The sequence below is a fragment of the Bison bison genome, unplaced genomic scaffold (assembly GCF_000754665.1).
Source record: "Bison bison bison isolate TAMUID 2011002044 unplaced genomic scaffold, Bison_UMD1.0 scf7180017863950, whole genome shotgun sequence".
In the NCBI taxonomy this organism is placed as follows: domain Eukaryota; kingdom Metazoa; phylum Chordata; class Mammalia; order Artiodactyla; family Bovidae; genus Bison; species Bison bison.
This window is the reverse complement of record NW_011494522.1, coordinates 684,404-699,405: the sequence shown is the minus strand read 5'-3', so window position 1 is coordinate 699,405 and position 15,002 is coordinate 684,404. Positions and strand designations below refer to the sequence as shown.

The 15,002-nt window shown below is 34.5% G+C and overlaps 1 protein-coding gene across 2 annotated transcripts in view; it reads right to left on the bottom strand.

The window, feature by feature from the left end:
* The window catches only part of ZDHHC17 (zinc finger, DHHC-type containing 17), a 100,205-nt gene that overhangs the window by 30,769 nt on the left and 54,434 nt on the right, over positions 1-15,002 (bottom strand). For both annotated transcript variants that reach the window (XM_010833869.1, XM_010833870.1), the window contains exons 6-8: positions 12,061-12,125; positions 11,260-11,422; positions 4,359-4,484 (exon numbers count right to left, since the gene is read on the bottom strand). In XM_010833869.1, the coding sequence (XP_010832171.1) occupies positions 4,359-4,484; positions 11,260-11,422; positions 12,061-12,125 (354 nt within the window). The remainder of the gene's footprint in view (positions 1-4,358; positions 4,485-11,259; positions 11,423-12,060; positions 12,126-15,002) is intronic.

Here is a 15,002-nt window from a genome sequence, read left to right as displayed (position 1 = left end):
TGAAGTTGCTCAGTTGTGTCCGACTCTTAGCAACCCCATGGACTGCAGCCCACCAGGCTCCTCCGCCCATGGGATTCTCCAGGCAAGAGTACTGGAGTGGGGTGCCATTGCCTTCTCCGGTTTTGTTTTCTATTTGTTCTGTTTTTGTTTCCATTTTCTTTCTCCTACCTTCTTGTGAGTTACTGAAAAACTTTTCATAACTATCTATAAAAGCTTTTCAGAATTTGTATCTCTTTGAATAGCTTTTTTAGTGGTTATTCTAAGTACAATATAAATATAACTTATCACAGTATACTGGTGTCATCATTTCACCAATCTAAGTGAAGTGTGGCAACCTTACCTCCATTATTATTCCTCTGTCCTCACCCGTTTACAATATAGGTTGTCTCAAATCAGTTCTCTACTTGCATTTAGATCCACGGCAAAATAATGTGATGTTTGTTTCAACTGTCAAACATAGTTTGGAAGATGCAGAATAAGGAAAGTCTACTGTATTTACCTGTAATTTTGCTTACTTGATATTATGTTCCAAGAGCCTTTCTTTTATCACTTCCCGTCTCTCTAAAGAATGTCTCTTAGCCACTTTCAGGGCAGGACTGAGGTCTACAAATTCTGACTTTTCTTTTATCTAAAAATGTGTTCTTCTCCTTCACTCCTGAAACATATTTTCACTGGACATAGGATTCTGAATTGATAATTCTTTCCATCCAGCATTTGGAAAATGCAGCAGCTGCTCCTGCCTGTACAGCGTCTGAATAGAAATCCACTGTTACTGGTTTTATCCCTACTGCTAAGGGGTGTTTAAGATTTTTATTTCTTGGTCTTTACTTTCCAGAAGTTTCACTATGATACATTTGGTTTGGATTTTATTGAGTTTACTCTGTTCAGGGTTTGTTCTACTTGTTAACCTACAAGTCTGTCTTTTGCCAAATTTGGGGACTTTTTGGCCATTATATCTTTGAGCACGTTTTCAGCCCCACCCTCTTTTCTTCTGGAACTCCAATCATATCAGTGTCAGATATACTGTTATAAACACAGGCCCCTAAGGTTCTCTTAGTTTGTTTTCATCAGTTTATCTCCTTTTGTTGTCTTCAAGGTCATTGATTCTTCTCTCTTCTCTTCTGCTGTTGAACTCATCCACTGACTTTTAAAAAAATTTTTGGTTATTTTAATTTTCAGTTTTACAATTTCCATTTGGTTCTTATTTACAGTCTATTTCTATATCTCTATTTCTTCACTAAGCCTCTATTTTTCACTTGTTTCAAGTATGTTCATAAATATTCACCGAAGGCTTTTTATGATGATTGTTTTAAAATCTTTTGTCACATAATTCTAACATCTTCGATATTACATTGGCATCTAATGATTCTCTTTTCATTCAGTCAGATCTTGATTCTTGTGTTGATGAACAACTTCTGTTTGAAACCTAGACGTTTGGGGTATTATGAGACACTGGGTCGTATTTAAGCCTTTCGTGTGGATTCCTCTGATGCAGGCAGGGGGACACCTTCTCATTACTGGCAGGTGAGGTGAAGTCCAGGATGCCGAGCGGGCCTTCACGGACACTGAGGAGGGGTTTCCTTAGTATTTATGGGCAGAGGTGGGGCTCCCAAGTCCCCGGTCCCCCTCCATGGATGCCCTCCCTGGCTGGGAGTGCCTCATTCCTGTTTCCTATGTGATCACCACTAACACAGCAGGGGATGGGACCTCACTGACAGCCAGTGGGGACAAAAATCCCGGCTCTCTACTCAACCTTCCCTGACACCACCCCAGGAGAGAAGCTGGGGCCCATCATTATAGCGTGGTAAGGTTGGAAAGCTGGGTCTTTGCTGGTATGAGTCAGGGTGGGTCCACAGCTTTTTCTGTTGTTTCTGGCTGTAGCAGAAATTTATTTTCTAAAAATTTCTACCTTGCCAAATACGCTGTCTCTTTTGTGGTCTCTGGCTTAAGGGCAAGCCTTTGGGGGAGCTGTTTTTGTCTGTACCCATTCATGATCCTGGGTTGTTGGCTTTGTCAGTTTCTCTTCTGGAAAATACGAAGCAAAAAAAGAAAAAGGAGGGAACTCACCACCACGTTACCCTTTGGATCCTTAGCTCCCTAACTCTCTGGCTTCTTCTCTCCATCCTCAGTCTTCCTATATTTGTTTTGTACATAATATCCAGGTTTTTTAGTTGTACTTGGAAGGAAGGAATAGGGAAAACTACATCTACTCCATCTTCCCAGATTTATTTTCACATAATTAATAAAAAACATTAGAGAGTAATACTTGTGAGATTTTCACTGCTAACAGAAGGGATCCTGGGTTTTTAAATGTTGAGAAACACTAATTGAGAGATTTCCTTATAACTCATCAAGATTCCTTTCATATCTGTCTACTATCAGTGTCCAAAAATAATTTTTTTCCTTTTGGGCTGACTTATTTTTAGTAAAAAGCTATTGAGTCTTGGGCGTTTTCTTGTTTAGTTTTAAATACAGAACATACTTCACAGACTAGCAAATCAAGTCATGTTCATAATTTAAATTTTTCTAATGTGAGATGGAAAGAGAATAGTCTATACAAATGCAAATATTTAATTTAACAAAGCCCCAGTTCATGAAATCATGAATTTTTATCTAGTGATTGCTTTAGATTACATAATATTTTTAAAGCTACTAATGCAAAAAGCTAAAACAAAAAAACCAGGAATATACAACTTCTGAACTGATCACAATAATATATGCAAATGTTAATAAAATTGTGCAGAACTTTTTAATGCAGCTCTCTTCTTAAAAGAAACTGTATTCAAACACGTAACAGTGATATATAGTTCATTACTGCTATAATAAATAATTTTATAAACATCTAAAATTTAACTAAGCAAATGAAAGCATAAAGATAATGAGATGTTCCAGAGTAACAAAAGACATTTTTATTAGTGGCCTAGTTATTATGAGAAATTAGCCACTTTTTACCCTGTTGAGCAAAACTGCTCTAAATCCTAGAGGACAGAGCAACATCAAAGTATTGGGGTGGCCAAAAAGTTTGTTGTGGTTTTTCCATAACACTGTATGGAAAAACCAGAAGAAACTTTTGAGCCCACTCAATAAATAATTAACTATTTTAATATCATACCTAAATAGTAAAATGAAAAGATGGTATGACATGCAAAAACTGCTCATCGGCCTCAAATATGGGGCTGAAAATGGCCAAGTTTATAAACTACAAATCTAATTCTTCTGATGTCTAAGTAATGGACCAATGGACTTTTCAGCTCATTAGGACATCAAGGAAGTCTAAATCCTATGTATCAATGAGGCATGCTTTCAAATCTGTTTCCCTTTACCCCAAACTTATTTTGTTTTGGTAACAAATAGATCAGTGTTAACTTTATATAAAAAGTATTACCATTAGAACCGCCTGAATAAGACATATATGATACCCAAGGCTTGCTGCTGCTGCTGTTAAGTCGCTTCAGTCGTGTCCGACTCTGTGTGACCCCACAGACGGCAGCCCACCAGGCTCCGCCGTCCCTGGGATTCTCCAGGCAAGAACACTGGAGTGGGTTGCCAATTCCTTCTCAAATGCATGAAAGTGAAAAGTGAAAGTGAAGTAGCTCAGTCATGTCCGACTCTTCACGACCCCATGGACTGCAGCCTACCAGGCTCCTCTGTCCATGGGATTCTCCAGGCAAGAGTACTGGAGTGGGGTGCCATGCCATTCAAATTGTGATTACTGACAAGTTATCAAATATCTCATCATTTATTTAGATATATCAAAAAAACTATCAGTCAGCTAATTTTTTCTTATAAGGAAATAAATTTTTAAGGAATACAGATCCTTCTTTTGGGGAAAATGTTCTTAGTTTTGAAATCATACAATTAGGCAACTAAGGCAAAAATCAAACAGCTTAAAACTGAAGATTTTATGGAAGGTTTAAAATGAGCTTTCTATAGAGAACTGAATAGTAAGTTTCTCTCTCTCAATGAAAGTTACAACATACTACAAAAGAATGGAAAGCTTAAATTAACTATAGAGATGTAAGTAGTTTCAAAATATATAAGGACTAAGATTTTTCACAATTTATTATTATACTAACAAATACACTTAAAAGGAAAAGTTTTATTATCTCTCTATAAAAACTTAACAAAAGCCCGCTGAATTAAAGTTTGTTAGTACTGAAGAGGCATCTAAACAATTTCACGTGCACCCATCCTTCTTAAACTTCGGTGTCTACCTTTATTCATCTGGGTGAAATAATATTTTAAAATAACTACACTGGCCAATACCAAAACTAAAGCCTATACACATGCTAAGAAAATATGCTTATGAATTTTACTTAAAAAGACTATCTGTTGAAAATCTTCAGTCATGGATTTACCTTATCAGCTTTCAGCTTTCTAAGGAAAGATGGATTGTCATATCCCTTTGCTTGCCGTGCCTCTTGCAAATGGTTGATCATCCACACATTTTTTCTCTGCTTTGCCAAATCAAGTGCTGATTCGCCCTGATAATATAAGCAGAAGAAATTCACATTAAAAAAAAAAGAAAACAAAGAAAAAGTAGAATATTTTAGCTACTAGCTAAAATTAAAGCACTTCCACAAAGATAAACGGACAGCACTATTAATTCATTAACATTCTTTTTACATTTGGCAAAGTCAATTACTAAAGACTCTAAATGATATATTTATGTTTTTCCACTTAAGGTAAAGTCAGAAAATATATTTACACATCCTATTCTATAGACTATTTCTGGCTTGCATTTTAACTTATTTTAGAGAGTAATCAAAAAGTAGGTATTTTAGCACCTGCTGGATCAGAGGCTATCACTAAGTTTATGCAGTTATTCTAAATTCTTTAAGGGTTTCATTAGTAATAGTTATTGCTACAAACCATCCTGCTGTAATAACAAACTGCCAGAAATCTGTCTGTTTAATTTTAGTGATGAAAGAAGTCTAAAGAAGAGAAGAGAGAAGAAAAAGAGAAAACTTCCACTTCTACTATTATATTGGTATTCTTGATCATGTTAAATTCATTCACCCATCCAGAAACTTCCAAAGAGAACTAGGGCAGTAACAAAAAAGTTAATCTCATGTTAGAGACTTGCAGCTTCCTTTAATTGCAAGAAAAAGAACGCCAGGAAGTATAAATGACCAAAACTAAAATGTTTTAAAGGAAGTAAGAAACAAGAAATGAGTGTCCCCAATTCTAAATTTATGCTTCTTTATGCCTTTATTAATTAAAAATCATATTTCTCCTTTTGGTAGTTATATACCTACATTTTTATTCTATTTCATAGTCTCCACTTTTATCTACTTCCTTAAAAAGAAAAAATAATTTTGTTTGCCAAAATTTCAAGAATTAAGGATGAATATTCAAAATTGCTTTAAAAATGGGGGAAATAATACTGAAATTTTATTTTTTAAAACTGGATGAAAATAAAGAAATAAGGAGGCCTGGGTGCCTTACTCAAGAGGGATAATTATTAATCAAATATGGAATATAGTTTATTCAATTTTAAAAAAAACACTGAAAAATAAAGAATCAAACAACAAAATAAACACACCACTACCACCAGAGCAACAGCAATAACAACACAACAATAAAAACAAAAAGCCTAACCAATCCTTTAATAAAAAGATCAATAGTATTTAATAAGAAATGGGCTAACTTAGGTGAATCTTCCACAAACAGGGATATTTACTTTAAAATGTCTCCTTACCTATTCCAAAATTCTATCACCTAGGTTGTCAGAACCAGCTAATTAATCCAAACTGAAAGATTACCTGAATAAAAGCAATCCCTTGGGTAACAACTCCCAGAGAATATCCTGCAGTTGCCTCGGTCCAGCTGAGCACCCCTTCCACTAGAGGGCCATGTGACACCTAAGGATTGCCTAGATAAAAAGATGGAGGGAGCTTTAAGAAATCTTTCAACTACTCCTCTAGTCATCTGACTACTTTTGTACAGTTCTTTTATTCAGCTGGCAAAATAAACAAGCAATTAATTTAAAAAATTCTACTAAAACCAAGGTTCCAAGTCAAGTCTATATTTGAACACTCCATGTGTTAGCCAAAATAGCAAGTGATAATAACAAGAGCAGTAACAAGAATCATGGAGTATTAGAGTATGTAACTAACTAGTAACAAAAGATATTCTTCAGGGGTTTTGGTGAGATAAACACTATGGAAGGTGGAAGATCACTTTTTGCCTAAGTGAGGTTGAATTTCATTATTAAAACTAAGGAAAGTTCTTCTTTGGAGACCATCAAGGTCGGGTACCTAAGAGGTAATGAAAACTATTTTCTGAAAATAGTTTCTTAGCTCTTTTCAAGAAACCATACAAAAGTCTTTCAACAGATTAATTAACAAAGCTCAGGAATTTTACATTTTGCACAAGCTAAAAATTATGTCCTTTGATAATTTTAGAAAGAAAAAAATATAAATATATAGGCAGCACTCAAGATTAATTGCCCTCCCCAAACTCAATTCATCTGAATTTATCAACCAAAAACATGTGTAAGGAGGTGAAATATATTTTTAAATCCACAAATGAGATGCTACCATGAAAAGGGATTACTGCATAGGTCATGTTTCTTTAAGTATCCCAAATCACTTTCTCCCACTATTGTTACTACCTCAGAAGATTTATTCTTTGTAACCATTAATTAGGGACATGGTTTTTAAACTCTTTTAAGGCATGTCTGATGAAAGTCTGGCAACTTCCTCGCCAGAAAAATGCTGATATTTTATTCATTAACAATTTTAGAGCTCATGGACCTACCCCTTAACCAAAATCCACTGGTGGGCCCCAGATTAAGAACCTCTAATTGAGGGTATATGGTCATTCCTAATCCTTCTAAGGATAAAATTAGTCATTTTAAAGTTACCTATCATTTAATAATATCTCCAAAATAAGTTATTATTTTGATAAAAGAATCATTTGTTTATATATTAAAAGAACTGAAACAGTGAAATAACTAATTTACAAGGATATAAAGACAGATTCCTAAGAAACTTATGCTTTATTTTATTTAGGAAATAGCTATTTTAGAAGAAATAGAGTCAATCAATAGTTAAATACTAAAACATAAAGTATAATTTTTCATATTCTTTGAAGAATGTAACTTTATTAGCTATTAAAGCCATATCCAGATTTACAGGCTCCATCTTGGTACAATTCATGTTTATCAACCAGACTTTCTCAAGGCTTAAAATGAAAAAAGGAAAAATAAACAGCTATAAATCAACTTAATCTGTCAAATTCCAGGACAAATAATCTAGGTTGGTTTTTTATTTAACAAATTTTTCACATAGCTATGTGACATTCCACATAGCTAAAAGGTACCATCTCAAATTATATATGACTAAAGCAGAACCAAGTTCTATTGCCCCCAAAAAAGCTTATTTCCTTCCATTTTCACAATTTCAACATGTATCACAGGACACTCAGTTATTCAAGCCAAAACTGAATCATTGATGTTTTTTCTTTCACCTTCATTTTTAATCTACCTTTTCTTTTCTGCTCTAAATTATCATTTCCAAAACCATTCATTTTTCTCCATCACTTCAATCTCAGGCAAAAGTAACATTATCACTTGCCTGATTTATTACAAGAACCAAACTGATCTTAATACATCCCCTTTCATTTTCTTAATTCTTCAATATATTCTCCAAATAACAAAATAATCTTTAAGAAATATTTTAAACACAAAGATTACATAACAATTCTACAAAAATCTTTCCAACTACTTCTCATGACTGCGAATACAGTTAAAGTACTTTATCATGGCCTGGTACCTATCTCTCTCAGCCACTCTTGCTTGGTCAAAGCTGTCATTTCTACACCTCTAACATGACCAGCTTATTCCTGGCCTTGGGCCTCACACTTGTAGGTTCCTCTACATGAAACGTACTTTCTCATATATCTAACTGATCACGTGTCTCAGAGGCATTCACAAATCACTCTCACCTGACACAGCCCCCTTAGCCCTCATCATGACCACATTTGCCTCTGTGTGTGTGTCTGTTAATTTACTTGTCGTCTATTTCCTTAATACAGTGTAATTTTCTGAGAGAATAGGGACTTTGTCTATCTTAAGTACTGACTGCCCAGCACTGAACAAACATTTGTTGGATGAATGAACACGCTCCACTAGCAGGTGACTAGACTTCAACATAATAGGAATGTCAGATTCTAGTAGAAAAGGTATTTGATACTTATTTCACCCTTTTAATCACATTAAAATTACAGTTTTAAACAAAAATCTACTTTTTCACCAGTGTGGTTAAAAAGATTGCTTTTACTCTGAAAGTATAAATGCTCCCTGAGCAACTGAAGCAACTCCTTAGATTTTATTTCCTTTAAAAACAGTGTCACTTCAAATAAGTCAGAAAAAGACAAATACCTTATGATACCACTTACATGTGGAATCTAAAAACAAAACATCAACAAAACGCAAGCTCATAGATACAGAGAACAGACTGCTGAATGCCAGAGGTAGACAGTGTGGGAAGTTGGGGAGATTAGCGAAGGGAGTCAAAGGTATAAACTGCCAGTTCTAAAAAAAAAAAGAAGTCACGAGGATATAATGCATGACACCATAGTTAATAATTGTTGTTGTTATTTAGCTGCTAAATCAAGTCCAACTCTTTTGCAGCTGCATGGACTGCATCTTGCCAGGCTCCTCTGTCTGTGGGATTTTCCAGGCAAGAATTCTGGGGGAGGGTTGCCATTTCCTCCTCCAGAGGGATCTTCCCAACCCAGGGATGGAAGTTGCATCTCCTGCATTGGTAGGCAGGTTGTTTACAACTGAGCCACTAGCGAAGCCCACAGTTAACAATGCCCTAGTGCATATTCAGAAGTCGCTAAGAGTAAATATCTTGAGGGTTTGCATCATCTGCGTGCTAAGTCACTTTAGTTGTGTCCAGACTCTTTGCAACCCTTTGGACTGTAGCAAACCAGGCTCCTCTGTCCATGGGATTCTCTAGGCAAGAATACTGGAGTGGGTTGCCAAGCCCTCCCTCACTGCCAAGGGATCTTCTTGATCCAGGGATCAAACCTGTGTCTCTTAGGCACACTGCACTGACAGGCAGGTTCTTTACCACTACGTCTATCTGGGAAGCCCAAATCTTGAGGGGTTTACATCACAGGAAAAAAGAAATTTGCAGCTGTGATGGTGATAGATGTTTACTGGACATGTTGGTCATTTTGCAAGGTGTACAAATGTCAAATCATTATGTTCTACACCTGGGAATTGTATGAAAGTGAAAGCGTTAGTCACTCAGTCATGTCTGACTCTTTGTGACCCCATGGATGGTAGCCCACCAGTCTCCTGCACTGGCGGTCAGATTCTTAATCACTGAGCTGCCTGGGAAGCCAAAAGCTTATCAAAAGTTTATACAATGGTTAATTTTGAGTACAAGATGAAAAGACATTAAACTTACAAACCACATCTCAAATACTAAAAGTTCATGACCGAAGAGAAGTTATCTAAACTTTTATATGCTAAGAAAAGATAATTTTAAACGCTCTGAAAATACATACTACTAGTTTCAAATTATAAAACTGTGCCGTCACTTTGTCATAATTCTTTGGTACTACTGTAATTTCAACATATCTATATGATTCTTGGCAAAGTCTATGGACATACACTATTTGCCATAGTGAAACTGGTTAAAATATAACACTAAATACTGGAAATCTTTAGGAATGGCTATCCAGTAGCTAAGAGAAGAAAAATAACACTCTAAAGCAATTCAGATCATAAAATATAAGGTCATCTCGTTAATTTTTTCTCATAGGGATACTGGTTAGGTTTAATCAAACTCCTCCTTTCTTTTTCTACAGGCCTTGAGATCAGCCTAATTTACTGATTACGATGTTACGAACTTTTCAGAACTTCCTACTTTAAAATGTTTCGAAAAGCAAAAATTTCTCTCTATGATTTCACAAGTGGCAGAGAGGTATGCCAGCACAGTCATGAAAACCAGCCTAGGGGGGAAGCTCAAGACAAGAATCTTCATTCGGTCAACAAAACTTAGAAGAGTGCTCATCACACGTCAGACATGAGGGTAAGTTGACTGTCCTCCTTCCATAAATTTACCAGCAGGTAACTAGACCATTCTGATCACTTTGGGTAGAGACAAAAAGACTTGAAATTGAAAAAAAGTAAAAGAAAATACATGCTTTTCTCAATTTCTTAGCGTTTCCAATAAGATATTTGATATTAACTTTTAAATAAGTACTTTCAGAGACTCATTTCTAAAAATTGGTTGTAATCATAAATAAATTAGTCTAAGCTATTTTATTTTAGTAGTTTAATCTTTTCAGAGTAATCAAACAGAGAAAGAACTGTTCACTGCTACATAAAAAGATGCCCTGATCCAGCAGGAGATAACCAACTTTTTGATTGCCATTTTAGATTATTATGCAGTTCAAATTCCTTTCATATTTAAATAGCATATATTCCTCAGAAATTTAAGAGGCATGACTAAGAAAATACTATGGCTTATAGTCAAAATTAAACAACATTTGTTAATGAGTACAAAGTTATTTAAGAAGGCACATTATTAAAAGATGTTTAAAATTTTGAAGTCATTTCACATAAAAAGTCTGTTGCTAAAAGACAAGCTTTAACACTGAAAATGGTTAATCAAAATTTAAGATTATCAATAGATTGTCTTGTAGGTATTCATAAAAATGTCTATAAATTTCTAAAATGTTCAGAGTGTAAATGTTAACATTTTGTATACTTTTTGGGTTCATTTTTCTTGGATTACTCCAGCATTTAGGGGAGAGAAATTCTCCTATAAATATCATAAAGGTGATTATCAAATTTAAAGGTCTTGACCTTTATAAAAATAAGACAATTAATGACCAAGTCAAGAAATTACTGAAAGTTATTATGCATACTTGGGATAAAAACCTGTGATTCTCTGCAATGATATTATTTATTTAGGTTGCGTGGTGCCACATGTGGGATCTTAGTGCAATAATCTTAAAGAAACCAGAAAACTATCTATTCAGCTATAAAGAGATAAAAGTCAGTAAGAATTCACTAATGAAAAGGTCACCAAAATATGAAAAATACTTCAATACTAAAAGACGAAAATAAATAAATTAGTTTTTCAAAACAAATTCTTGCATGGAAGCAAAGGGTTAAGGGTAAGTAAGTTTCTTCCACCTCTGACAGTCTATTAAAACACCTAAGTTCTATTGAAGAATTCCAATGTTGGTAATCACATTTCACAAAGCACAATCAATAAAGGCTGTTTTTACCTTGATATTCTGGGCATCAACATTAGCTCCAGCTTCCAGAAGAAGACTAATGACTGTGGTATTCCCTGCTAGCACTGCCCAGTGCAGAGCAGTGTTTTTGTGATACTTGTCACCAAGGTTAACTGAAACATTGAATGTTAAAAGCAATCTAGTTGGATCCACACTGAAAAGGAAAAAAAAACACAACAACAACAACAACCCTAATTTCAATTATAGAAATCATTACAGACACTAAACTGACTGTGGTTATATTCCATCTTGGAACGCTTCTATTCTAACCTATTTTCAACAACTTTATAATGAGTAATGAGACATTTTTAACATGAAGAATTAAGTATGTTCTACATCACAGAACGTAAACTAGTCCCAAGAGAGAGCACACTTGGTCCTGATGTTTATATTCTACATCATGGAGTTAATGTCATTAATATTTAAATACTTAAACAATTAAAATTTTAAATTTAAATCTAGATTGTTCCAAAAATGATTTAAGGCAACTTATTAATGTTAAACTTGCCAATATGCAAGTCATATAAAAAATGAGTTATACTTTTAATAAGAAGGTAGCATCTTCCATTCTTGGAAACTGCTTAAGACTACCTTAAGGATACTACAATTACCAACATAAAGGTAAACATAAAGACTCAAAATATCCAAAAAGATAATCTGTGTTATATACTATGTATTCATTCTAAGAATTTTAAATATTAATAAGTATAACATTAATTGCTTTTTCTCATCACTTGTTTTACATTTTATCATGCTGATGATCTGAATAAGTATTTTATAATGGTTACATACCTATGTGTTCTATAAGCTGCCCACATTAAAGGTGTCATCCCATTGTGATCCATCATATCTACATCCTGATAGAGTAAAAAGTCAGACAGTAAAAATTTCTAAGTCCCTACTAAATGTACTTAGAAAAACATAATTTACACATCACAAAAGAAGCCAACATGATAACACCAGTCAATCAAGGTTGATTTATGAAACTTTTTCTTTAACTTTAAAATAAAACTATTCAATATTTATTATTATTAAACATTCAAATTAATATAGATATAAATATCTGTATGTTACTTATTTATAAATATAAACATATACTTAATATTTAATTAACTTCTATTTATAGTTTTCTCTTTTAAGATGCTTCACTCAGCCTTTTAAAGATCTGACCTACTCTTGATCTTTCACCCACAATGGATAGATTAAATAAATGACTTATGTCTCTGAAAAACTTACTTATATTAATTCATGATACGAGAGAATAATAAAACCCTGTTTATTTCTGCTGCTGCTGCTAAGTCGCTTCAGTCGTGTCCGACTCTGTGCGACCCCATAGACGGCAGCCCATCAGGCTCCACCCTCCCTGGGATTCTCCAGGCAAGAACACTGGAGTGGGTTGCCATTTCCTTCTCCAGTGCATGAAAGTCAAAAGTGAAAGTGAAGTCGCTCAGTCGTGTCTGACTCTTAAGGACCCCGTGGACTGCAGCCTACCAGGCTCCTCCGTCCATGGGGTTTTCCCGGCAAGAGTACTGGAGTGGGGTGCCATGTTTATTTCTAGCCATTTTAAAACAAAGAATAAATTCAATAAATTTTAAAAGAGTCAAATGTTCTGAATCTACTAAAATTTATTGAATTTGTTCTTTGTTTTAAAATGCTTTTTATCACTATGTCACTATGCATAAATATTTTTAGAATTAACTAACTCTACAAAGTCTGTGGTAAAAAAGCAAGGTAATAAAGCAATCCACTGTCTTACTCCCTACCATTTTCATTTTTTTAAAACTCATTATTTGATGTGCTTTTTACTCCCACATACTTAAAATAAAAAACCTGAATTGGCACCTTTTGATTTTTCAGTCTTAGGCATTATCCTCAATATCCATATTTTACATAACCTCAATATGTAAAATAGCATATTCTCTCTTTCTTCTCACTGCCCCATCACAGACATGTACCTTTCCTATTCCTTCCTCTGAAGAGATAGTAATTCAGGTTCTATAAATATTTGATACTTACATTATTATAAATACATATGAATACTATTCCCAACAAAGTTATGTAGAAACCATGATTACTTTTCCTCTCCTACCCAGCTTTTTGCTTTCCTTGGCACTCTTTTTTCTCCCTTTGGCTTAGTTCTTTTTTTCTTTTTAGCAAATTAGAATTAAAACTACAACCTATTCAACCCAAACTCTTCTCAAGTTATCTAAATCTTCTTTCAAGACATGCTAATGTATCAGGGATTCTATTCGTTTCACTTCCCTAAAATTCTCTTGACCCACTCCAGCAATCAATTTGACTTGATTCTGCTATGTACCTGAGGCATCTGTCTCATTAACTAGAACAGGACTTCTTTAAAGATCAAAATTGTTTTAAAGTCATCTTTGTATCTACTTTTCTGGGCACGGAGAATAATCAAAAACCATCTGTTAAATGAAAAGACAAGTTTACCTATCTACTCTTCTAAGCTTGGGAAAGGCATGGGCGTTAGAACAAGACAGACATGATTTTGAATTCCTAGCTCCACCACTTAATAACTGTAAAATTGGCAAAATTACTTTAATTCTCTGAACCTCAGCTTCCCCATCCACAAATGTGAATACAAATAATGGCTTCATAAGATCCCTGTGATGATTTAATGGAATGATGCGTGTAAGGCAATCTAATTCTATAGCCTGGAACATAACAGACATTCAATAAAAACTGTTTCCTCTTCGTCCCATCCCCATCTCCCATTCCTGGACTCCATCAAACCCGCAGCTGTTATCCAACATATGTTATCTAATCTACCACCCAGCGGAGAGAGCACAGCTACAGTGAGTGCACTGTGAAACACTTCATAACTCTATGTACCGTTCTCTGTAAGCCACTCTTACTGATGGGAGTATGTCTCAAATGTCCAAATATATTGAGGTAAAGAGAAAAAAAGCCGAGAACCACTATCTTGACAAGTGATAACGTATCCTCCTTGGACATCACTAGTTTTAGTCTGTCTCATGAAAACTATAGTTAAATGTTGTGCCTTATCACTACAAATCCATTTCTAAATTTATTCTAGGTGTTGCTGGGAATATTTCATGTAACCTCACTCAATATTTACATTATACATGGCTTTTTTTTTCCAATAAAAATCTTAAAAAAAAACTTATCTGAAGAAATGACAAACTCCCTTGCTTCTTACATGAGAGTCAAGTACTGTCACTGATTTACTTCCTTTACTGCCCTGGTTTTAAGAAAGCTCAACTAAATTTGATGTCCAATTAAAACAAACATGTAAATCCTTATGTTTAAGTATCTTCTTAGTCCTAAGTCTCTGCATTATCATTTTTAAAAAGTGACAGTATTAAAAATGTTAATAAATAAAAAATGTAAAACTATGCCACACCTCTAGAGTACTAAAAGAAAAATGAAAATCAACCTTTTCTCTCTTTGGGTCAGGATTTAAAACTTGGTACTTCTTTTCCAAGTTCAGCCTGGACGTATGAGTATTCTCTATTAGGAAGAATTAACAAGCCCAGATCAAAAGGTTATGGGAATTCCATGATCAACAGGGCTCCATTACTTAGCATTTTCCCCTGAAAATCATTCAAAAGAATTGGTAGTGAGCACTGAATATATTTAACAGTATAACTAACATGAAACAATTGTGATGAATAGAATGACAAACTGAATGGAAATGTTATATGTTCTAAGAATGTAAATTTGGCACAATTAATAAAAAATGGGGGGGTGGG